Source organism: Mya arenaria, chromosome 2, assembly GCF_026914265.1.
Source record: "Mya arenaria isolate MELC-2E11 chromosome 2, ASM2691426v1".
Lineage (NCBI taxonomy): Eukaryota > Metazoa > Mollusca > Bivalvia > Myida > Myidae > Mya > Mya arenaria.
This window is the reverse complement of record NC_069123.1, coordinates 2,936,973-2,963,066: the sequence shown is the minus strand read 5'-3', so window position 1 is coordinate 2,963,066 and position 26,094 is coordinate 2,936,973. Positions and strand designations below refer to the sequence as shown.

General features: G+C 35.4%; 1 protein-coding gene across 4 annotated transcripts in view; it reads right to left on the bottom strand.

The window, feature by feature from the left end:
* The window catches only part of LOC128225186 (solute carrier organic anion transporter family member 4A1-like), an 87,644-nt gene that overhangs the window by 3,736 nt on the left and 57,814 nt on the right, over nt 1–26,094 (bottom strand). For all 4 annotated transcript variants that reach the window (XM_052935244.1, XM_052935245.1, XM_052935243.1 and 1 more), the window contains 7 exons: nt 8,738–9,197; nt 8,221–8,323; nt 7,305–7,627; nt 4,105–4,194; nt 2,893–3,100; nt 1,335–1,491; nt 607–785 (listed from right to left, as the gene is read on the bottom strand). In XM_052935244.1, coding sequence (XP_052791204.1) covers nt 607–785; nt 1,335–1,491; nt 2,893–3,100; nt 4,105–4,194; nt 7,305–7,627; nt 8,221–8,323; nt 8,738–9,197 — 1,520 coding nt within the window. The remainder of the gene's footprint in view (nt 1–606; nt 786–1,334; nt 1,492–2,892; nt 3,101–4,104; nt 4,195–7,304; nt 7,628–8,220; nt 8,324–8,737; nt 9,198–26,094) is intronic.

Here is a 26,094-nt window from a genome sequence, read left to right as displayed (position 1 = left end):
TATCCCAAGGACTTGCCAAAATACTTTGAGTCTTGCAGATATCTGGCAAAGCGGGAGAGTAAAACAAAATTGGTCTTTAATTCACATCCAGTTTGAGCCAATGAGGAAATCGAGCCAAGCGATGTCGAGCCAATGGGTTTCCACTGTATTTTGCATCAATCAGCAACATATTCAACTTTTTATAATAGTTTCTTTCAATGCATTTCATGTATTATTTATGTTTCAAAGCTGCTGTATATATGTTGAACATCATAAAATTATTTCATAATTTATCATTGACTCATAACATGAAAACCATTTTGATGTCTAACTATACAATACTTAATAGACATTCCAAGTAAGTCAAGTTATATTTACTTATTTCCCAAATTCTACCAAATCATACCTTAGTTTAGTTAAAAAAATATTGTATAGCTCAGTTTATCAACATTTTAATTATGTTAACAAAAATATTTGACGAAAAAACAACAGTTTATTTTAACCAGCTCACTGGAGTTTAGCACACAATCCTAGGATACTAGGGCTGACCATGGAACAAGAGAATAAATAACACAGTAGTCAGCTCTATAAAGCTATTTACATGGATAGATATTCAAACAAGCTGACCTGAGTGTGGCGGACAGCGCCGGCATACTAGCGATGAACGTCAACATGATGAGTATGGCACATATGGGTAGAAACAAGGGGAGGTAAGCGCAGTTGGCGGTGCATTTCCCCTCGATAGCCTCATACTGCGGCGCAGTCGCGTTTCTGTCGAACACCACACACGAACAGTTGCTGTATGTCTGAAAATAAAAAATTTCAAACATTTATTTTGTATGAGGCTTGTGAAATTTGAAAAGGGTTTAAAGTTATGGTCAACATTGATTTTTTTGCAGGGCTCTAACAGTTTCATTGACCGCGCCAAGTCTACAACAATATCTCAATTATTTCTTTGCAGACAACTAAATAAATGACAAAAGGTCTACAACTCTCACCATTCCTCCCTCCCAAATCTTACATTCTTACCTCCCCTGGTTTTCGCTGCATATCTAACATGGAATTTTTTTTTCATTTGGCATGCTTTTCCATTCATTCATTAAAACCTCTAACACTAATTTTTTAAGGAATATGGGGCTCATTTCTTTAAATGATTTTAGTCAAACTTTAATAACTCGTAAAAAGACGTTAAAATTGGCAATGCATTCACTTTTTTACTTCTTAAAAATTTTGTTCATTTTTAATACTGCCTATCTTTAGCAAAATAATGACTTAAATCAATTGAGATCTTTATTAAAATGGCATCAAAGATTCCTGGTTGAACAACTCTTCACTTATTCTATCCCTTAACTCACAGTTTGCTCCCCTCTTGTTTCCGCGGCACATCCAGCATAGCACGGAGAAAAATACACCATGCCATCAATTCCGCAGACGGGATTATACACATCCTTGCTGCATTGACATCCTGTGTTACAGTGGGCGTCGAGTTCCAAGCTTAAGGAAGTATGGGTACTGAAATATAATCATACATTATATAAATTAATATAATCTAATGTTTGATACATAGATCAGTTATTCTTGCAAACACTGCCACCATCAGCAATTGAGCATATTCTTTTAAGTCTAAAGCTGACACTTACTACTATATTAGTGCAGCTCTTACACCCATAAAATATCAATACATGTATAGTGTTTATAGGATTCAATTCAGCCAACCGATTTAATTGAAGCCTTAAATAACACGCTTTGAAGTTCCGGAAACTTATTGTTTCTTACTGAAATCACTTACTGTCTTTCGGGGAGGTACAAACTGACTGTCTCTTCGTTTCAAAAATTGTATTACCTGATTGACAACTACACTTGGCTATGTTAGTAAGACCATTATTGAAAGACTGAGCTCCTGGCCTGCCTGACTCTTAACAGGCTTATACACAACTAGTTTGTTTTATTTTCTATCTTCGTTCTTGTACAAACTCAAATATAAATTACTTATTTTAATAACGGAAAACACACAATAAGTTTGCAATTTCTGACAGAATGGCAATTTAAAGTTAAAATATAGAAGAGCACAGTCTAGCTAATGCCAATACTTGGTGTGTTTTTTTCAGAGCTGAACAAGGGGCATAACTCCATAACTATTAGAGCCAGAGTAATAAGCCTTACTTTTCAGACAACATGAGCACCAAGTTTAATTTGATTATCCTGAATGTTTTTGATTTATGACCAAGTTTAAGTTCCTGCACATCTTCGATATTGACGACACCAGGGATATGACAATACATTGATTACAGATTAGATATTCTTGCATACCGGACGTCTGTTTCCAATCATGTGACCGGTGCTGGAAAAACTCATCTTACACCCCCCATGTAAGATGAGTCACGCGCAACAACGCGCCACTTTTTATTTCTTTTATTGTATGGTTTATGAAAAGTATAGTATGCAATTTCAATAAAGCGGAATAAAAAATATAAGTATACAATGCTTTTAATTAAAATTGAAAATAAATAACCGTAAAAGCGCGATTTTTAAAGGAACTATTTGACGTCGATAGTGATTTAAGATTACTGTGCTTTATGATGTCAGTACACAACGTCGTACACGCTTTTTGGTGAAATGTACAAAAGTATGTTTTCTACGTGAATTTTCCCACAAATTCATAATTTTAGGTATGCAAGAAAAAATATCAATCATGTTTTTCCTGTCAGATCGAAAAATCCGACCCTCGGGCACGCTGCGTGACCGGTAACTCGGCAAGCCTCGTTACTGGCTTACGCGCATGCCCTTGGGTCAGATTTTTCTATCCGTACCGGAAACACATGATAGATACTTATAATAACTAGTAATAAGGACAATATCTTGACAATTAAAACATTAAAATACCCATCTATACATGAGTAGAATTAACTCTACCTATTTTCAGCAGTATTCCCGTAATTTGTATTCACACCAGCAAATGGGAAGTTATCACAGTGGACAATAAACACCAGACCAAGGCCCAGACACGCAGCAGTGACTCCGAGGCATAGTCGAATAATTCCCCGTACATGGAGATCAAATCTCTTGACGAGGTACCCCCCGAGGAACGTGCCACCCCCTCCGGCAGGGATAGCTGCATAACCTGGAAAATAGAGGATTATATTGTATTTTTTAATGCTAAAATAATACAGAAAGACATTGAGCTCATCATTCAGAACTGTTGAACAGATCAGAATTTAATGTTTTCAATGTATTCATTGTTAACCTCTTAATAGTTGCCGCTCCAAAAGTTCAATGGATACATTTCAGATCTGCTGGATTTCTAACACGATTTGATACAGCTTTTCAGCAGTACTTGTTTATATTTAAACAAGTGAGGGCATAAAACAATAAGTCATGTTTAAATGTTTACAATGATATCCAAAATCACAAAGTTCTGAACAATCAGCGCAATGTTTATTTAATCTTGTAATTCATATAACATGAATAAACTTCAGCTATTTTTCTGTTAAAAATAAAAACAAATAACTAATTGATGAAAAGGAAGCAAATCTAAATCAAAAAATTAGTATTCACAACCTGCAGGTATAATATCTGCCTTCTGCATTATCAATTCATTTGCAGTGTTGAATAAATTATTTTTTGACAACCAATATATAAGCTGGTGTCTGAGGTATGATACAATAAACAGCAGACGATTTTAAATAAAAAATTATTACCGTTATTAAAAAATTATTACCGTTATTATTCATTATTATCTCAGAGAGCTTTCACATGAAAACTTCTCATCATAGGGAAATGATTCTGATAAATAACACAAACTTCTTGTACCACACTTAGACCTGGCATGATTATAAATTTTCTTCAACAACAAAAGAAAAAGCTAATAATCACTGAAATCAATCGACAAAGCGCAAACAGTTACTGATTAGTATAGGACCTAATTCCCCCATCCCCAAAGTTTTTTGCATTAATCCACCCCATTCTATTTTAACAATCTTTTATATTGTTTGCGAGTGTAAACGTTGTTTAATGGACTATTTTAAATTTTCTATAATTTTTTTATTGTATATTGAAAATAATCTTTTTGTTAGGGGAGGGGGCTTTGTCTGTCCCCTGATTTCTGATGATATTCAGTTTACCTACCAACATATTGGGCAGCAGTCGATGCAGGAAGGCCAAACTGGGCTTCGATAAACTTCGGCATAAATGTTGCGATTCCAGATAACAGGTTCCCTTGAAAATATAAAGTGTATTACATGTATTAACAATAACAAGAGTAACGGAAGCCACTGCAATGCCAACATGTTCATTTTCCACTGGGTCAATCAGGGGACTTATTTAAGAAACTATTTAGTTCCGGTTATGAAACTTGCTCCTCAACATGTGCACCAAAGCTAACGTCAAAGTATTTGAACAGTATGTTGTACAGTAAGCAAGTCCTGTGTTTGAGTGCTTTTAGTCTATACCTCAACTACCATATCTAAACAATCGCAAGGAAACGGAGCTTAACCGTTCAGTAACTAGCAAGGGGCATAGAAAGAAATTCACTTATACCGCATGCTAGCTATTGAACGGTTTCCTTGACAAAATGATACAAAACAGATTCATCACCCACTGCATGCGCACTGAAGCATTCGTGTATAATTCCAAAAACTTGGGTTTTGGATGCAGTAGCAAGATAATTACTAACAATTTTGAATCTACAGACCTTTTGCTGGGCCTCACTTAAAGCTGCACTCTCACAGATTGAATGTTTTAACAACTTTATTATTTTTTGTCTTGGAACGAGCCAATTTTTGCGACAATCCATGGAAACCAGTTATATATAAGACTTCTAACAAAAAATTATATCACAGAGTTTTATATTTAAGTTCAAAAAGTTATGTTTTATGCATTTTTCTTAAACCGTTAGTAACAGTTTAAGCCATACAACATTAATTTTCGAACGAAAATATGAAAATCTACGATTTGATTTTTTGTCAGCAATCTTATATCATTGGTTTGCAGATAATTATGCAAAAAATGGCTCTTTCCAAGACAATAAAAAAAAAAGTTGTAAGAATGGTATATCTGTGAGAGTGCAGCTTTAATATAACTTGGTAAGAACATTGCAAATAGTCATAATTACATCAACTTCTTATAAATGGTCTATTATCAAAGAAATGTTGTCATATTTGTTCATCAATAACTACAAATGTAGGTTATTCAATTGGCTTCTAACAAAATATCCTTTGTATATTTACAGCTATTAAACATACAATTTATACCTCATGCACACAACATTCTAGCATTGTTCTGCAAATCCGCTGCTCCGGATTTTGTAACATTAACATTATTAAGATAAGCAGTCTGAGAAGAGATAAATCTTTATCTTGAAAGCGATGTAAACATTTATAAGCATTTGTTAGAAGAAAGGATTTGTTTCAGTTTTTTAACATTTCAAACGAGAAACTTGAAGATGTCAAGATATATGGCAAAAATAGTAAACATATTCTTATCAAATGTTGTTATAGCAGAAATCTCCCTGAAAGCTACGATCAGACGTTTTTCACACAAAAATCATTTTGTGCTCATCCCTTGAATAATACTATTATGTAAACCTAAGGAATTATCTAGTATTTTTATTTATTTTTATCATTAACGAACAAGCCAACATGTGGGGTCTTAGATGATTACCCAGTAACGTGTTGTCAGCAACTAACAATATTGTTACATTATGTACGTTAACAAATTGGGTTGATGTTTCTTGCGTTGACACTTACATCACAACATTTGCTACTTTTATATGATTTGGATCTGCTCTGGCGCTATAAGATTCTCCATGTTTCTTACAAGTGATGTAAAAATGATATAACATCAGTGAACCCTTTCTCTTACGAATAAGATGATCAGGAAGTGTCGTCTGTCATGTTGCTCCGTAGGCATCACAAAAACAAAACTTTACAAAGTATATTCACTCTTACTCCTAAATAAGATTTACCAAAAATAAAACAAATGTTTTAATATATCAAAAAGGATGAATAAATGTTGAAAACAAAGATGTCTATGAAGGAAGCCGAGTTCAATTTAAAGAAATGTGCAGAAAACACGGTATTTCTACCGTATGAGACGATAGTAGATCACAGTTAATCTTTTAGCACTCAACAATCATTTAATAATTTTAGGTGTTCAGCTATTTAATACACATTTACAATCTCATTATCATTAATTTTAATATTTTCCATAAATGTGTATGTATTGATTTTGAATAAGAGTGTCGCTTTAAACATGCATTTCAATATGTCACCTTAGTGCAATAACTTAATAACTGCATAAAGAAATAGAAGCAGATATTGAGTTTTTGCACTAAGGTTTTTTAACACTTAAGAAATAAGACATTTTTTTCACCTAATAAGGTGTTTGCGTTTTTGTCAGAAACATGACTGTGGAAGATTAAATAAATGTGTATTTAAAGAAAACATCATTGAAAACAAATGGTTGCACAATATTTTTTATGGAATAAACACAAATATATCAACAAAGTAAAAATGTTTTCATAACACTTTTGACTGAGACCATGACCTTTGACATAACAGTCTAAAAAACAATAGGGGTCATCTGAAGTTTCATGGTTCTAGGTCAAACCCTTCTCAAGTTATTGTGTGCGCATTGTTTTATTAAGACTGTTGACTATGACCTTCACCTACTGACATCAAAAACAATATGGTTCATATACTGGTTAAGAGTAATTTGAAAGTTTCATGGTGCTAAGTCAAACTGTAATTGACCTACCTTCCTATACACAAGACTGACAAATCTAAATGCCACTTTTTTTTTTAAATAGTTTGAAAAATATTAAACAGTTTCGTGATTAGCTGTAGTAAAAACTGGGTACTTTTGGGAAAAAGTTGTTTTATAGGAGATCCGGCGCTAAGTACCGGGTAAATTCAATTCCCAATGATGAATGGAGGATGGTTTTGTACCAAGAACTTGACAGCAAAACACTTGAAATACAAATCTAAGAGATTGAGTCCCACGACTGTTCCTCGTCAACTACTCTGCAGTATGCTATGCACTTGAAGTGATTTCCTCATTATTTTTTTCCATGTAACCAGACTCTTTGTTAATTATCGCAGGAATAACAAACTCAGAATTTTGGCAACATCTAAAATGCATGAAAATGACAGCACCATCCTCAATTTTGTCCAAACGCACGTACACCTCCACCACCCAAAGACACATAGCTCTATTGAGTCACAGCAGTCGATGCTGGAGGTGTGCGTCAAGCAAGATTGTTACTATGGCCTCAGCATTGTATAGCTAAAATATGTACTTAAGTCTGTAATATTATAAATATTCCATACCTTCACATGCAGCAGCCAAATTCAGACACATGAAGGTCGGATTGAACAACAGTACTTTCACAGACTTTATAATCTGTTTGTAGCTGAGAGCTGTCTCCTCATTGGTCGAATCGGGACTATTTTCTTTGTCTTTGTATTCATGCCTCTTGTCCTTTTTACTGTAAACTTCTTTTTCTCTCTCAAGCTTGTATTTTTCGGAGCCAGGTAGCAGTTTTGGAAACCCTGCCATCGGAAAGGCAACTAGAAATGCAAGCGCCCCACTGATCAAGAATCCGATCCACCAAGCTCCTACCCAGCGTGGACTATTTGGGGTTATGGTCAAGCTAAAAACAAAAGCATATTTTGGCATTTTTGACCATATCCAATCAATTCTTCTCACAGATTGCAGCTCCTTTAATTATAACTTATAAGCCACAACCTTTTAAAGTTGGATGAAGTTCATTAATACTTGACTTTATTGTCATTGGCACCATTTGTAACTAATTTGACATTATTGTCATTGGCAACTTTTGTACCAAATTTGACATTATTGTCATTGGCAACATTTGTACCAAATATGACATTATTTTCATTAGCAGCATTTGAACCAAATTTGACATTATTTTGATTGAGAACATTTGTACCAAATTTGACATTAATGTCATTGGCAGCATTTGTATCAAAATTTGACATTATTGTCATTGGCAACATTAGTATCAAAATTTGACATTATTGTCATTGGCAACATTTGTACCAAATTTGACATTATTTTCATTGGCAACATTTGTACCAAATTTGACCTTATTGTCATTGGCAACATTTGTACCAAATTTGACATTATTGTCATTGGCAACATTTGTACCAAATTTATTAAATGTTGAAGAATCTGCTCCAACATCAGAAAAGGAGACAAACTAGAAAAAAAACCATGGCTCACCTGCTTGGGTCAATCCTGTATGTGTCCACATAGATGTCAAGAAACGCCCCTCCTGCTAGATAGCCAATCGCTGGTCCCACAATGGCCAGGGCGTAAAATATACCTGAAAAAATCAATGTACAATTATTGTAATGAAACATACTTTTTAATTTACTTGTTAGAATCAAACACAGTTTTTTGTTATTAGACATAAAATAATAATTGTCACCTTAATGCAAAATCTTGATATCTACTTCTTTGCTTATATGCACTCATCAAGTTCTTGTTCTAAGGTGACATACTTTTGTTTTTGGGGTTCCTTCCAAATGAAATAAATCATTTTAGCATTAAGTGGCAATAAAAGCTTGTTAATATCCATAATCATTGTTTAACTTCAATGATTTCAATCATTCAGTGGATTATAATTAAATATTCAAATGAACTGTACTAAAAAGGGCTAAAAACGTTCACCATAATTAAATAGCTTTTGAAAATATATCTATATAAAAGTCTATCATTTTGCAGACCAACAACATACCAATATAAAATGATGATGATCGCAGAGGTAGATTTTCATCGAGATATGTAACTCCAAGAGTATACAACGGGGCAGCACCCGCCCCGTGTAATAGCTGCCCGAGGAAGAACACAAATCTGTAGTTTGATAAACTTGCAGGTAAGTTATTAACATCGCAACCAATCGTGTCATTAGCACTTGCATCACATGTCATGCGTATTCCTTCATCATCCACTTGATACAATCCCGATGTAAATTGCGGGAGCGCAAATACAATTGATCCTATTCCCATGATGAAAATGCCGATGCCTAGATATCGAGGCTTGGAGCCCAGACCACCAAAGTAGCTGACCGGAATTAGACATAGTACTGATGCGATGTCGTAAGAACTTGCCACTGTTCCCGTAACGGTAGAGCTCAGATCGTATCGTCGCTCGATGTTTGAGATCACAACGTTGACGAAGCCATTGACAACCATGCCCTGTAAATAGAAAGATAACAATTTAATATAAACTGAAATTAAATGTAGATAGATGTACCAAATTTACTGTAGATGTTCGCTGTTATGCTCCAATTTCACCTGATTTTTCTCACCATGACCTTCTCCTGCGAATTTTCTTAAAAAGCTTATTGTTAATTGTAAAAAAGTATTTATTGAAAGAGACATTTATGTATATCTAGTAGAATGCCAAGATTTAAAGAGAGAGGTAGGGTGATGAGGATGTGTAAGTGTTTACGTTCAAGTCTGTTTAATCATTTTGAATTTATCTGATGAAAACATCCACCAAAGTGAGTAATTTGGTGATTCGTACATGAGCTTAGGCTAGTAAATAGACATTTGCGCCATCACACAAAGTCATCATTCATTTTTGCTTTTCTAAACAATTGAACTCAGGTAGCCAGAACTCTAACTATTACTTGGTGTCCACCGCTAGTCTCCGGGTCACTAGTTGAGCCCCAACTGGGTCACTTTCAAATGGCCTTTTAAAATGGACTACATTTCTCTTTTCCACCAAGGAAACAAACACAAAACTTATACCTAAGATAAATATTAAGCATCTTTAAGATAAAAAAAAACATGGGCGGATAAATATATTAGGTTTAATATAAGTCATTTCCTCGATTAGTCGATTTCCTAAAACCTTAATTGACAGTTAAATCAATAGAAGCATATACTTGTTTTTACAATAAAAGTATATATTTTAATAAAGTCAATGCAAATCAACTATTTCGGATGTTTATTATTAAGTTATTATATGATATGACCAGTGAGATATTTAAATTAGCATGTTTTATGTTATGTTATGAATACCTGCTCAAGTTTATTTTGATGCTAGTCATTAAGCCACCTAAAGTGAAATATAAGACTCAGTTTTTCATCACTTTTCTACTTTGGCTTGCACTAATTTAGACAGTTAACCGATTAACAGACTGCTTCATTAAATGCACAAGTTTCCTAAATTACATAACATGTTAACGATCAGAATACAATTCATCTGTCATCACTGTAATAAACGTTTGTAATAAAGCCAGCACTAAAACACCAATAACGTTGTAATAGAGGATTTTTAGGTCAAAATTTGTTGCATGCCCCTGTTAATGGCCCAGTCACATAGCCCGGCCGATGTCCGGCATCGGTAGAGCTCGGTGGATTTTTTTGATGCCACCGAGCTCTCCTCATCGGAAGCAGAGCTCGGTGACGTGAACGGACTCCGTCCGGACATCTTCAGGCGACCGACCGAACACCGGCCGGTGACCGTACGGAGTCTCTCTCAAAATGCGAGTTTTTTTCTGCCGATGTGGCAGCAACTACCGGCCGGAGGTCGGCCGGACATCGGAAGGAATACGGCCGGTACCCGAGCAGGTAACAGGACACCGTGCGATCGCTGGTCGGGTTGTTAACGGGCTTTGAACAATGACCGGCCGATGCTCGTCCGATGTAACACGGACTTGGGTGCCGAGCTATTCCGTTCTTCCTACCTGACATTGTCAGTTCATCACTATGGCTGCACCGAGGAGACTTCGAATGGCACTGCTCGAACACGAACTGGCTCAAGTAAGGTTCCAGTACAACCTGGTCCTGGCGGCAATACTAGAAGCCGCCGAGAGGGAGCGACAGAGGGCCCGCAGAAGAGAAAGACGCTGGTGGGTGCGAGAGTTTATCCTACGCAGACCCCTTTTCGGCCAGTACGAGACTCTCATGAAGGAACTCGAGACCGAGCACGCTGCCGACTTCAAAGCCTTCCTCCGCATGGAGCCACAGATGTACTATGAGTTGCTTAACCGAGTTGGCCCCCGCATTACCAAGAGTACAACGTAAGTTAATCCGTATTTTGCAAACAAAATTCCCTCCAAACATTATATTCTTGCTAAGGTTTAATCATATTTCATCCTCTCCTGTTGCAGGCATCGAACCCCCTTGGACCCTGGACTGAAGCTGGCAATCACCTTGAGGTTTTTGGCGACCGGAAGCAGGTAACACGATCTTGCGTTTGCGTTTCGTGTCCCACACAACACCATCGCCCTTTTCATCCCCGAGGTGTGTCAGGCCATCTACGACGTATACGAGGATGAGATGTGGGCCACTCCCCAGACAGAAGATGAATGGCGCCCGGTGGCCGAGGGATTCGGAGACAGGTGGAACTTCCCCCACTCTTGTGGCGCGATCGATGGGAAGCACGTCGCAATCAAGAAGCCCCCCAAGAGTGGCTCACTCTACTACAACTATAAAGGCTTCTTTTCTATCGTCATGCTTGCGGTGGTAGACTCGAACTACAAGTTCATCTGGGTGGATGTGGGGTCACCAGGGTCGTGTTCCGATGCCGGCATCTTTAACCGGGCGCGGCTAGAGCCAGGTCTTCGTGAGGGAACGATCGGACACCCCAACCGGATTCGCTGCCTAATGACGACCGGGACACACCCTACTACATGGTCGGAGACGACGCCTTCCCCCTTCGGCAATACATGTTAAAGCCCTACCCTCATCGTCACCTGGCACGGGACGAGCGGTTCTTCAATTACCGGTGTTCCAGGGCACGCCGTGTGGTTGAAAATGCGTTTGGTATACTTGCCAATCGCTTCAGACGTCTTCTAACAACCCTGGAAATGAGACCGTCGACAGTTACTAAGACCGTCATGGCCTGCATGACCCTTCACAACCTCATGAGGACTCGTCACCCCAACATCCAGAATGCCGATCTCGACCGGGAAGATGAGCAGGGCCAGTTCATCCCGGGTGCATGGCGAGACCAAGCCGTGCTCGAAGATGTGCAAGCAGCAGGGAACGGACCATATATATATACTAGCAGAGATATCCGGCCGGGTTACGGCCGAGTTCCGGCCGAGCATCGGCCGGTGTCCCTTACATCGGTCAGCCACCGGTACTGTACTTTCCAAGGCTCTGTCCAACATCGGCCGGAGCTCGGTCGGAGTTCGGCCGGTGTCCGTTAAAAAAACCTCGTCCTCTGGTTGTCTCAGATGCACGGGACACCGGCCGATACTCGGCCGTGCACCGGCCGACGTGTTTTCCGATGTGGTTACGATGGGGCTGCGATGAGGGAGCTCGGTGAGAGCCCGGTGAAATTTAGCTCCGAAGTTAAAATTTCACCGAGCTGCCACCGATGCGGTTTTAAGCAACAAACGCCACGGATGTCCGGCCGGTGTCTGGCCGGTGTTCGGTGAAAATCGCATCGCTGGCTCATCGGAACCTCATCGGCCGGGCTATGTGACTGAGTCATTAAGCACTAAAAAAAACCTAAAACTCATAACAGGTGTACCAAAAATTACTGCATCTGCATTAAAAATTATTTTAACATTAGGCCACAATAAAAAAAATAGGCGGTTTGTCTGTACCCGACTGAACCTCAAGAATACCCGCAAACCCGTTCCTGATTTTCGTTTCAGACTTAGTTAAGTTTAAACTTATTTATTTTACAACGACAGTGAAGTAAGTTATTACAACATTATATTAATCACTCTCATTTGCACGATGTTATGCAAGAGTTAGGTCTTGTGTTGTGGGGGAAACCGGAGTACCCAGGGAAAACCCACTTCTACAGCTTGGTGACCACAAACCAAACTCACAAATTTTCCGAGGTAGGGGTAAAAAAAGGAGGTAAAAAAGAAAACAAAAAGTCTCCTTCAAATATAGCATACTCAAGATATGTACAACTTCTATAAAATAGTATCCAAACAGTATTTAAGTTAATACCCAAGCGGTCAAATATGATATTTTCATTTAAAACTCATCATACACATTTTATTACAAAGGCAGGTCTATCGTGTTTCACAATGCACCATCGCCTTCGACTTTTCACCTGCACGGAAATGGAGCATAATTTATTAATATTTATTTAAAAATGCCCCTTCCTATAAATTAAATTACTCACATCCCAAAAGTTGTGTGAGGTAAAAATATACAAAAAGTTGTGTTTTTACTGCTTAAAACACCTTCTGAATAAAACGTTGTTTTTTTCAATAACCTTGCTACTGAAAAGTTCAAGCAATTGCTAATTCTACATATTTTTTCCATCTCATGAACTTATCTTGATCAATGCAAATTAATTAGTTGACACAGATTTTTAATCCAGATGTAATTAGGTAATTTGATCAACCTTGCCTCTGATAAGACCCGCCACTCAAGGAGTTCACAAGACATGTGTGTTTATTTTTCTCCATGCATAAACTAGCCTTCCATTAAGTGGCTGAATTAGGCACAAAGAAGCAGGTGCATTACCCATGTTAAAGGCCTGATCCTTGAAAAAAAAATCAATTGATATATGACCTTGACCTTTAACATAATTTTAGTTTAACCAGTATTTACTTTGAAAATACAATAAGTTCAAAAACACACATAATAAAATTCTATCTTAAAAATATATATTTATATTAATTTTACCTGCAGTTTATATTCAATCATTTCATTTAAAGCAGAATTAAATACTAGAATGACCTGGAATGACACCAAGAATGACCTTGACCTTTATGCTACGCAGACCTATCGAAATCACTTATTAATTTGTTTTGAACTTGTATCATCATTGCAGCTTATTTTAAATTGCAACTCATTTATAAAATCTCATATATCTATTATAGCAGTTTGTATATACCTGAACAAGGAAATAACAAAATGCAAACAAGGCTGATGTTGTAGGTTATAGTATTCCAATTCCAATAAATCTTTACTATAAATCTGAGCATTCCCATCGAGATCTGGCAACAATTCTTGTCTTACCTCCCAATTGAATCTGAGGCCACCTCTACTACAAACAAACAACTATTTAAAGATGGCCTCGAGTTCACAACCCCACACCCAAAACTGTTAACAGCTGATAAAAAATATAAACATAATCAGCTGCCTATAATTCAGATTAAATAAGAAAACTCCGGAAATTTCCCAGCAATGTTTGGTTTTCATATTGCTTGACCGAAAATGTTTACAAAACCATGAAATTGATCTTTCCTTCTTTAAGTTGTCATTCTGCTTTCGAAACACATCTAGTATTGGTAGATAAATATGTGGACTTCATTTTGTGCAGTAGCTTGCCCAGGTTTGTGGAAGTTGTATACTGTACATGTCAAAATTATGCACAACAGCACGTCAGGAAACTGATGTGTTACAGATATATTTGCACGTGAGTTTTAAATTCAAAGCAACATTTCCCTGTACGTATATAGCTGCACGTACATGTAGATGTACACGTGTTGTTTCACTGCCTCTCTGATTACTATCAGAGAACCTACGCATTTTAATAACCTAAACACTTACCTCTTAAAGCTGCACTCTCACAGATTAACTGTTTTGACAACTTTTTATTGGAACTTGGAATGAGTCAATTTTTTAATAAATATCTGAAAAACAGTGATATAAGAATGCTGACAACATATCAGATCGCAGATTTTCATACTTATAGGTACGTTCAAAAGTTATATTTTAATGATGTTTGGTTAACAGCGTTACTAGCGCTTTAAAAAAAATACATAAAACATCAATTTCTTATCATTAATGCGAAAACCTGCGATCTGATGTTTTGCAGCAGTTTTATGATCACTGGTTTCCATGCATTTTTATTGCAAAAATTCAAGCTCGTTCCAATACAAAAAAATAAGAAAGTTGTCAAAACATTCAATCTGTGGGAGTGCTGCTTTAAGGATAAAAAAAAACTGAAACTAGACTGCATGAATGAATATATCTGCATGAAACTTGTTACCAAAGTTCGCTATTTCTAAAACAAGTCAGAAAGCATTTAAAACTGCTATAAGCCTTATGATTTATGAATTACAGCTTAATTTGATTACACTTTTAATGACTATTAAAGCCCAAACGATTAAACACAAAGGAAATAAACGTTTCTTCAAGTTTCTGAAAATCTTTATAAAAACTTTTATTTGCTATTATAACGTTCGCATCAAGAAATTGATATAATCCTCATAATGTTACTTTCGACAAAAATAACGTAAGTAGCAGACTCATGACGCAAACTGCAAATGTAATACACAAGTTCTCAATGAACGATTCCAAATACAAAACATTAATGTGAAGCAAAATAGAAATGAAAAGCTTTTGGCAGAAAGGAAACTTTCTAAAATAGTATAAGAATTTCAGGAATGAAGATGAGCATTTTTGGTTGGAATTTGCTTACTTTACTTAATTAAAAAGGTGCTGAATATCAGTGGAATGTATTATATGTTCTAATAATTATGTAATAAAACAAAATAGCCACATTATTTCTGTAGGTGTTCAAATAGCTATTGGTTGTCCAGTTAGCACAGTGATTAGCGCATCACTTTTTCACCAAGGCCGCGGCATCCCGGGTTTGATTCCCAGTCATGGCAACTATGTTTGATTGGTGGTCATGAAGGGAAAACATAAAATATATGACCAAAAGTATATCATCAAATGAAGTTATTAGAATTTGTAAATAAGCTCTTTATTTTGACTGAAATCTGACTTAAAAGAAATAATTTAAAACGTTCGAAGGCTTAAAAAACTATATGTTAATTTATTATGTTTTTTTTTTTCTGTTTATTTTTGCACACAAAAACTTTTCAATTTTTTATACCAAAATAATATCGGGATATCGGGCATCTAAAATTTGCACAATTATTCGTGGGGTAAATACCTAAAGATTTAATTCAATGCTCATGTTTAACAAACAATTACTTATAATAAACACTTTTTAAAACAAATTCCAATTTGCCATCTTCCTTGTGAAGAAAAAGCCCTCTTGAAGCGCAATTGAATTTTAGAGCTAATTTAAAAAACAACAACAAAACCCAAAACAATATTGACCCAAGAGATTTTGCAATTAACCCCATTATTGACATGGATCTGCATTGCAAATTAACCCAACTCTACTAATGAACCTAACAGACTTCCAATGATGCCAAAGAAAAAATGGAGGAAAGTTACATCATCACTGCTAATGGTATCTCAAGAGGAAGAGTATGAAAGACACTTCAACAATGATCTAAACAAATCAAAATCCACAAGGGAATGGCAGTCACTCAGCAAATACTTCTTACAGATTAAATTTTCTTCATTGTAATTAAAACTGTTGACAGACAATGCATTCTCTTCTGACAAACATTTTGTTCCATGCAATATTGCTATTACTCAAGGAGGAAAAAAAACACAACAGAATAGCATCCAAGGGTATCAATCATTCTTATCGTCCAAAAAGACTGACAGAATTTGTTCCTGAAAAGCGAGCTGTAATTGATGGGATGCAGTTTGGTGCATCAGATTAGTACGATTAGCGTAATGCATTAAGCAATTATAAATAGGAAAATGAATGCATCTGGTGTATAATTATGCCAACGGCAAAGACTTGAATGCATCTAGAAAACAGACTGGTATACATGGGAATAATCTCAGTGTAATATTCAAGCTACTGCACGCAGACGTAAATATCGTGCACCTACATGTATCAACGTTTTCCCCACTGGTTGTCAGCTGCTGTGGGCATATAGCGGACTTAAGATTGTGGGTGATTTCTGATAGGCGGGATTCTGACAGCCCTGGAGAATGCACCACCCAGGGAAACTTGGCTAGTATTTTGTATGCATGAAACATCTCTTTTGACATATTTCTCCAGGGCTGGGATTTGTACAACAATGGTTGGACAAAACTTTGATAGGTGCATTTTAGACATCGTCTTCCATAACACGATGCAACATCAACACTCTCCAAAATATAGGCAAAACTCGCTATGTCAAAGTTGTAGGGACCTTGAGAAATCGATACTTTGAGATAACGACTATTCAATATTACCAGAAAACAAGAAGTGTATAACTTAACACAAAAAAGTTTGACATAACCAGAACATCGAGAACATCCATCGAGTTTGACATAGGGAGTTTCTAATGTAGCTTAATTATCCATCTGTCACCATTCAATTTTTGGTAATGCTCTATAACATTAAGCGTTTGTATATTATAATTGCACCCCTGTTTATTGAGGGCAAGTAGGTTGGACTCATGAAATACCTTGATTGATAAATGGTGTTGATCTTTACTCTTGATTACTTAATCCTATATGATGGATGCCTGCCGGGGGGGGGAAAACAATCTGAATACTCATAGCTGCTTGGTCAGTTACTGGCCATACCAGATCAAGCCAATAGTTGGGCTCAAACCTTTCGACTGACCTGCTTGTCAGTGGATGCCCTTAGTAACTTACCACTTTGCCACAGAGTAATACTGTAATTAATACATTACTTTTTGTCGCTTGATACACGCATGGCCATTAGATTGTTAACATACAACAGTCCTATATATAAGATCAACAATTTCATTTTACCATTTGAGCATTAGTCTATTACATAGAAAAGTAATTATTGCGTATCATCTATTAACATATATCCCATTCATTTTGTACTCAAATGCCCACCCAACAGACCAATCTATTCTGTAACAAATGAGAAAAGAATTCCTGGCATGATTCTAAACCCTCAAATAATCCGGCTCACTTGTCTGGAAAGTACTTCCCAGAAAAAAGGCAATAGTGTAATGACTACATAACCTATAGATCATCTTAGGTGTTTATATAATCATCTCCTTGTAAAAACAAACAGAAATCTAGACTGAATACTGTCGGAACATTGTCAGAAATTACGGGAAGGTATTCCAAGAAGATTTGAGGAATTTTCAACATCCTTTTCTAATTTTTCATCAGGCTCAACACTCCTGCTTAAATTATTTTAATATGATGAGAGGCTTGAACATTCCAAACTAAAAAAAGGTTAGAGTTTATTAAGTAATTTCTTCGTGAATAAGTAACCTTTGGAAGCGGAGCGACCATGTTTTCTTATTCACGAAGAAATTACTTACTAAATTCTAACCGACTTAGTGTTAGCCCCTCCCAAATTGGATCAGATTTAAAATTAAGCCATGAGCCTGTCAATCAATGCAAGATATTGTGGCATCATTTAAATCATCCTTGACACTGAAATTGCACCTTTGCATATGCAAACAGTAGGCGTGGCTTATAAGCTCATGCGCAGTAAAGACATTTTACTTAATCCTGAAGAATCGTCTTCACAAATAAGTAATGATTCTTCACAAATAAGAAACGAAACATTTTAAAAATCTAGCTCCCCTGATTGGCTGACAGTGTAGGGCTAACACTAATTCTTTTTAAAGGACTACTCATTCATAGATTAAATGATGGCAACATTTTGCTTTTTTTTGGTTTGCTACAATTAAGTTATTTTACGATTGTAAATATATGCAGTCATTTCAATTGTGAATGACTGATCGTAAAAAAAAAATCTGCAAAAGAAAATCGTTCTTTAAATCTTCAATGGAAGAAAGATTTTATACCAACAAATGTTCAATCAATCTGACACGTTAAGTTAACTTGCTTCGCTGGCTGGTTAAAAGATATCTTCAAAATTAATTTGGACCCAAAAGATGCCATTTCTTGAGCAATACATCAGAAAATATCTCGGTTGTAAAAAATAAAATTTCTTAGGTGAAACAGGTTGATTGAATTGTAGATATGTTTTGGCAAATATTTATCCGTAAATCTAACAAATTGCAAAACTCGGTAACATCCTATTGAAGCTTGTATAACATTTTGTATAACATTTTTTCATTAGAATTACTTTTATTTTTTTGCACCTAAACTTCTCAGAAATGTGACATTCTTCATTTCTCAAGCAAAAAAATTGCTTTAATCAAATAAAAAAACTTAAACTCTGAAAATAATCATTATGCACTTGTACTTTTTTTACTAAAACATGTATAGAATATATTATAATTAATTTCAAACAATTTCTGAAACTGTTTTATGATGATGATTACAAAAATATATTGAAGAACAATTAGCACTTTCAAACAACTTAAAATCAAGAACAATGTGTTTGTTTATTATAAATACAATTCATTATTCATTCATTTTCATTAATCTATAAATATGTGGCTTTTTTGTGACGAGTGCAGAATTATGTAAACAAGATTGCTATGGACTGAACGCTCTACAATTTGTTTTTTCAGGCATGCAAGGGGCATAACTCTACATTAATTAAAACCAGAGCTATGGGTCTAAAGCCTTACATAGAAATATCTCTGGAAACATCACCCTGTAACTTAGTTTATTTTGGAATTGTATTTGTGTTATCGCCAAATTAAAATTATTTGCACCATGACGACACATTTTAATTACCACCAATGTAGCCGAGGTTATTACAATAAACCAGACTAAGTTTCATCCGATGAGCTAATAATACATTAAATGAAATGAATCTTGGCCCAAAAAAAAAAACAACAATGTTTAATATTTGTGTATGAAATGGGTTAAAGTAACTTTTTACTGAGCTGACCATTAAAATTTAAACAAGAATTAAATATTTTCAAACCAGAGTAATGGGCCTTGCAGTACATGTGCCGCATATTGTCTCTGACTACAGGTGTACCAAGTTCCATCTGAATAAATATCGTGAACAGTTTTTAAGTCATGGCCAAGCTTGATGTGTATGCACGACAAGCTGACAACACCACCTATATGACAATACAGCGACTCTTCTTCCTCAAAAATAGAGAAGCTTAGCATTAATTCAATAATTATACATTATTCAAACAGCCGTAAGTAAAATTTTTAAACATTCAATGCGAGTAATGTTAAACTTTTTCAATCAAATTTAATGTCATATCATTCAAGACATTAATTCTTCTATCTCCACCTACAGACACATAATTCATCAAAAACTAAAAAGGCAACACCTATGGAGTCATTTATGTCAATTTAATCAGGAAATAAAATTTGAGACTTATAGAAACCATTTGGTGTTAAAAAAAGAGGATAATTGACTTCCTGAAAAGTTTTTTTTTCTCCTCTTTTTCACAGGTATCATTTTAAATGATTTGAAAAGGTTTGTGAAACCTTGCCATGTATTGTAATTATCAACTGCAAAGTGACATGAAATTGTCTAAAAGCAAGGTGAACTATAAATGTCCACTGGCAGGGTGAATTTTTACTGGCCAAGGCCAGATTTAAATGGTAAATTACTGACCAATGGCAATGTGAAGTGTAACAGGTCAATGCCAATGTGAAGCATATTTGGCAAATGGCAGGTGAAGTGTAATCCACCAATGGCAAGTAAAGGGTATTTGCCCAATGGTGAGTGAAGTGTAATTGGTTAATGGCAAGTAAATAGATGTAAGGTAATGATGAAATGTGTAAATGGCTTTAAGCAAGTGAAGTGCAATTCAGGACAATGGCAAGTTAAGTGTCATTGGCCAATAGCAAAGAAGAGGGTAAAAGGACAATGGCAAATAATGCAATTATCCAATAAGTTAAATCTTAATTTGCTATGGCATAGTGTATATATAGTGTACTTGCCAATGGCATGTGAATAGTAATTGACCAAAGGCAAGTGAAATGTAAATCACAATTAATGCAATAATGAAAGAGAAATTGTAAACATGTGAAGGGTTATTGGTCAATGGCAATCAAATATCATCAGCATATGACAACGTTTAGTGTAAATGGCCAATGGCAAGCGTAGTGCAATAGACCAATGGCCAGGTGAAGTGTAACTTAAATGACAAGGTAACATGAAAAGTGTAAATGCCTTGAAGTTAGTGTAATTGGTCAATGGCAAGGTTAATGGCCAATGGCAAGAGAAGTGCAATTGGCCAATGGCCACTGCATGGTGAAGTGCTATTGGCCAATGGTAAGGTAAAGTGTCAGTTGCAAATGGCAAATAAAAGGTTACTGGCCAATGGCAAGTGAAAGGTAATGATCCATTTGCAAGTAAAGTGTTATTGGTCAATGGCAAGTGAAGTGTAAACATCAATTGACAAGGTATAATGATGTAAAGTCAATTGTAATTGGACAATAAAAAGCATAATTGACCAATGGCTAGTCTGTCAACGGCAAATGACAGAGTTAGTGTAATTGACAAATGGAAAAGTTAAGTGTAATTTAACAAAAGGCAAGGGAAAACATGGGTCTTACAATGGCAAGGCGAAATGTAATAAGCCACTACCAATGGGTTTACAAAACTGCTCAATGGTTAGTCAGAAATGTGATTAGAAAATTACAAGGTAATATGTTATGGGCCAAAAGCAAGATAAAATAAAAATGAAAACTTGTACTGTAGAATTTAAATGACCAATGGCAGGTTGAAGTGTTGCTGGACAACAGCAAATAGAAAGATAGCTGCTTTAAAAGCCTAATGTGATTGACTATCATGGTTATAATGACCAAAATGTGAATAGAAAAAAAAAGCAAAGCAAAAAGAAAGTTTTCTCAAAACATTGATTTACAGGCGTTATTTGCGGCACATGAAATCGGTTACCGTTCAAGACCACAGAGATATGCTCAGGCATTACAAAACCATAGATAAACATGAGATATGGTAGCATCTTTTATAAAACATAACCTTCTTCTTATCATTCAAGTAGCAATATTTTATTACATATTTGCTCCATGTTTAGTCTATCATGAACAATAAATAAAAGATAATATTTGCATGCAAGTCATGCTAATCACATCGAAGACTTTATCAGCTTCGGCACGTGACCGAGAGGGCCCGTGTATTTTTATCAGCTCTGCATACACATGAAATAAACTTATAGCCAGATGATCAACTTTCTAAACGGAGTTATACGCTTAACACCCCCGGCAGAGCTATTGAAAAAGTGTCTTCTTACAGTTGTAAGCTGACCGTGTAAGCTTTGCCTTGGACAAAATTTGTGTCCATCCTAGCGAAACTGCTTCTTACGTCTGTAAGAGCTAGGACACTTTTGAAGAAAAACTCGTACTGTATCTATTACTTAATACAATTAAAAAGAACTAACCAATTGTAATTTAACCATTAGCTATTGTAGTATAAACTTAGATTTAATAAGAAACAGCTGCATGAGTATTAACTAGCCATTAATATATAAGCTTCTCCCATTTACAATTTCAACCTATTTTGTTTATCTCATTATCAGTTCCCTATATGAAGTATATTACACCTGCATGGGCTTATCAGAAATATGGCTGTATCTCTCTCTAACATCTCTTTTACAGTAAACTTCAAGGGTTTCCATGCTTCAAAATTTTTCATAAACTTGAAACACAATTTTCAATGTGTTTTAAAGTATTTTCCACACAAATATTTGATTCCGAATGGCAATTTCCCTAAGTTTTGTTAGTTTATTGACAATAACTGCCAATTTAAGTACCAACTTTTAATTCAATTAAAAAACAACAAATTATAAATCCTTATTTATTATAACTAGAATTTTGACAGACAGAGAGGTAAAAAATAATCGAATTTCAAAATTTCTTGAGAGAGCATAATTTATGGGAGTCAATAAATCTGTTGTTTTCTGTTCCTTGTTAAAATTAATTTCTTTAATAAATTTCACAGCGCAATTATGTCAAGATTCAATTTTAGATGAGTTAACGAAAATTTACTGTTGTCAGCATTTCTAAGTTGCATTTCACGGGGCGATGCGAAAAAGTACCATTGGCTTCTATATCAAATGTCACTTACAATCTTTTCGCATTAAACCATGAATTTCCACTGTCCTTGAAACAAGTTGTTTCCTTTAAGTAAATTAAATTTCGCCAAACATCTGGCCTCAATTTCTCGACATATTTTAATAAGCATAACAGGTTTCTATCATTTTTAATTAATCCAAATTACTCGTTTTCTGTCAACCAAAACATACTTGATGATACACATTTACTTTAAAATTTTCAAAATTCTTTAAAGCTTCACTCTCACAGATTGAAAGGACAACTTTTTTTATTTATTTGTCTTGGAATGAGCAATTTTTTTGCGAAAATCCATGGAAAGTTATATAAGACTGCTGACAAAAAAATAGATTGCAGATTTTTATATTTAAGTTCAAAAATTGATATTTATTAGGGATGCAAACGAATATTCGAATATTCGAATATTCGATCAAACGTTTGTTATTCGAATGTCAAAATCGGTATTCGAATATTCGGAAAAAAGAGTAATGATACTAATTCTCAATAAAGAAAATAAAAAGCCTACAACTCTGCTTTTGTTAATAAAGTTCGTTTTTTTTTTGTTTTTACAACCACTGGCTCCTAATGCCAAAGGTGTGAATGTGATGACAATACACTAAACACGTGTCATATGTCATTAAGGGACATATCGTCGGGTACTGTAAAAAGTCCCCTTACTTTTACAATAACTGACTAAGGATCGGCTTTAATCCCAATGTTTTGTCTTGGCTGCAAATTAAGCTGGCCAACATAGCTCAAATCGCCGTGATGATATGAATGCCATGTGCTACAATAAATGCTGTTACATATATATGCTTTAAATTATTTTCCATGTTTCGATGCAATGTTCTGCTTTGAAATGTAAATGTATATATAGTATGTATATTTTAAGATATATTTCCTCTATTGTTGAACACTGGATGAGTCAAATCCAAATTTGTTTTCGATTGATTATTTTACTACTTCCAGAGTTGGTTTGGGTTATCCATAGTTATATTTAGTCAATTTAGAGGTCAATCTCAGAACGAGGCTGCTTGTCCTACGGAAAGACTCTCCGTTGTAACAAAACCCTATTTGACTAGGAATCCATCTAATTACACACATAAAGGCAGCGGAATTGAAATTTTTCGATTGTGTTGTTTGTTTGTTTATAATGTATTGTTTTTTTCTTCCTGAAAATTGCGAATTTAAAAGGCTTATTTGGGGAAAATCGAAGTCCGCCGCTACGACAAGTAGGGTCAAATTGCTCCGACTATTACATAAGTGAATACTAATAGCAGTTTACTACATTTTTCAAAATATGTATATCGATAATCGAATATTCGAATATTCGATCGAAAGCATAACCGAATATTCGAATATCAATTTTGCCATTCGTTTGCATCCCTAATATTTATGCATTTTTCTTAAACTGTTAGTCTGTTAATTACAGTTTAATCCATAGATTTCAAATGGAAATATGAAAATCTACGTTCTGATTTTTTGTCAGCAATCTTATATCATTGGTTTGTAAACCAATGATATAAGATTGCTGACAAAAAATCAGAACGTAGATATCTACGCAAAAATTTGCCCTTCAAAGGCAAAAAAATAAAAAAGTTGTAAAAATGGTTAATCTGTGAGAGTGCAGCTTGAAAGGGAGAAATATACACAATTTTAACCATATCAAAACTAGTATGCCTAGCTTGATTCTGTTATACGGGAATTGTCAGATTGTTTGAGAAGTTGGCAAAGGACATAGGTAATACATAGGTAATACCAACAGCAACGACATTGCAATAACAGAAGCACCAAGCAAAAGTCTAAAGCTTTCACATTGTTAGATGTGGGACTAGGTTATTATTTTTTTTTTTTTCCCAAGACGAATTTACCGTAATGAAAAAGGGAAAAATATTTTTTTATATTCAAAATATTTTCTGCAAAAGTGATCTGCCTTGGAATAGGTCAGTTAAATATAGGTTGGTTTAATACATTATCTCGGTTCTCAAAAAATAATACAAAAAAAGTATTGGCTACCTACCTACACTATTTTTTGGAGAAACTGGTGGAAGAACTTTTTTTTTAACTTATAGTAATAGACTCAGCTCTTGAAAATTTCCAATATTTGTTACAATAGTCTGCAATCATGCTCAAAAATGCCAGTTACATAAAACAAAACTCTAATATCTCAATGCAAAACAGGGTAAGACATTTTATCAATCAAAATATTTCAAAATTGTTATCTTGTGAATAAACTGCTGTCTGCAAAATAAAGATGCTGTAAAAGCGTTGCTACCATTTTCAAAACAATTATCTTGAGAAATATCATTACTTTTTTCCAAATTATTATTTTGAGAAAAAAATGGTTACCTTTTTCAAAATAATTATCTATATCGAGGGGCTCATTAGCTGGACAATTATTATAGGCAGAGTTATGTGGCTTGCAAAAATAAATAGGAGGGCTGCATAGTGAATGCCAACCCTAAAATGTCTATTGTTGTTTTCTGTAGAAAAAGGGCATAAACTGACAATTATTAAATTCAGAGTTATGGGACTTGCTACACAAAAGACTCCGGGGGAAAAGGGACATAACTTGACAATTATTTAAGTCAGAGTTATGGGACTTGCTACACAAAAGAAGAGCAATGCAGACTCCGGGGGGGGGGGGGGGGGGGAAAGGGACATAACTTGACAATTATTAAAGTCAGAGTTATGGGACTTGCTACACAAAAGAAGAGCATTGCAGACACTGGGGGAAAAAGGGACATAACTTGACAATTAAAAGTACTAGAGTTATGGGGCTTTAATGCTACACAAAAGAAGAGCACAATGTATGCCAGTCAAAAAAGGGGCATAACTTGACAATTATACGTCAGAGTTATGGGACTTGCTACACAAAAGAAGAGCACTGTGGACAACAGTCAAAAAAGGGGCATAACATGACAATTATTTATCAGACTCAAAGTTATCTGGCTTGCTACACAAAAGAAGAGCACTGTGGACGCCAGTTTAAAAAGGGGGCATAACTTGACAATTATCAGACTCAGTGTTATGGGGCTTGCTACACAAAATAAAGAGCACTGTGGATGCCAGTCAAAAAAGGGGCATAACTTAACAAATATCAGACTCGGGCTTGCTACACAAAAGAAGAGCACAATGGATGTTAGTCAAAAAAGGGGCATAACTTAACAAATATCAGACTCGGGCTTGCTACACAAAAGAAGAGCACAATGGATGTTAGTCGAAAAAGGGGCATAACTTGCCAAATGTTTAAGTCAGAGTTATAGAAATGTTGTTTTTTTTCCTAAAAACAGATAAGCTAAAAATACAAATTTTCACTAAGCTTAATGACATGTGTTCTTGCTTAATAAAAATACTCGCAGAGTATTGGCCAAGCCATATTTCTCGCCTAATGCTAATGTTC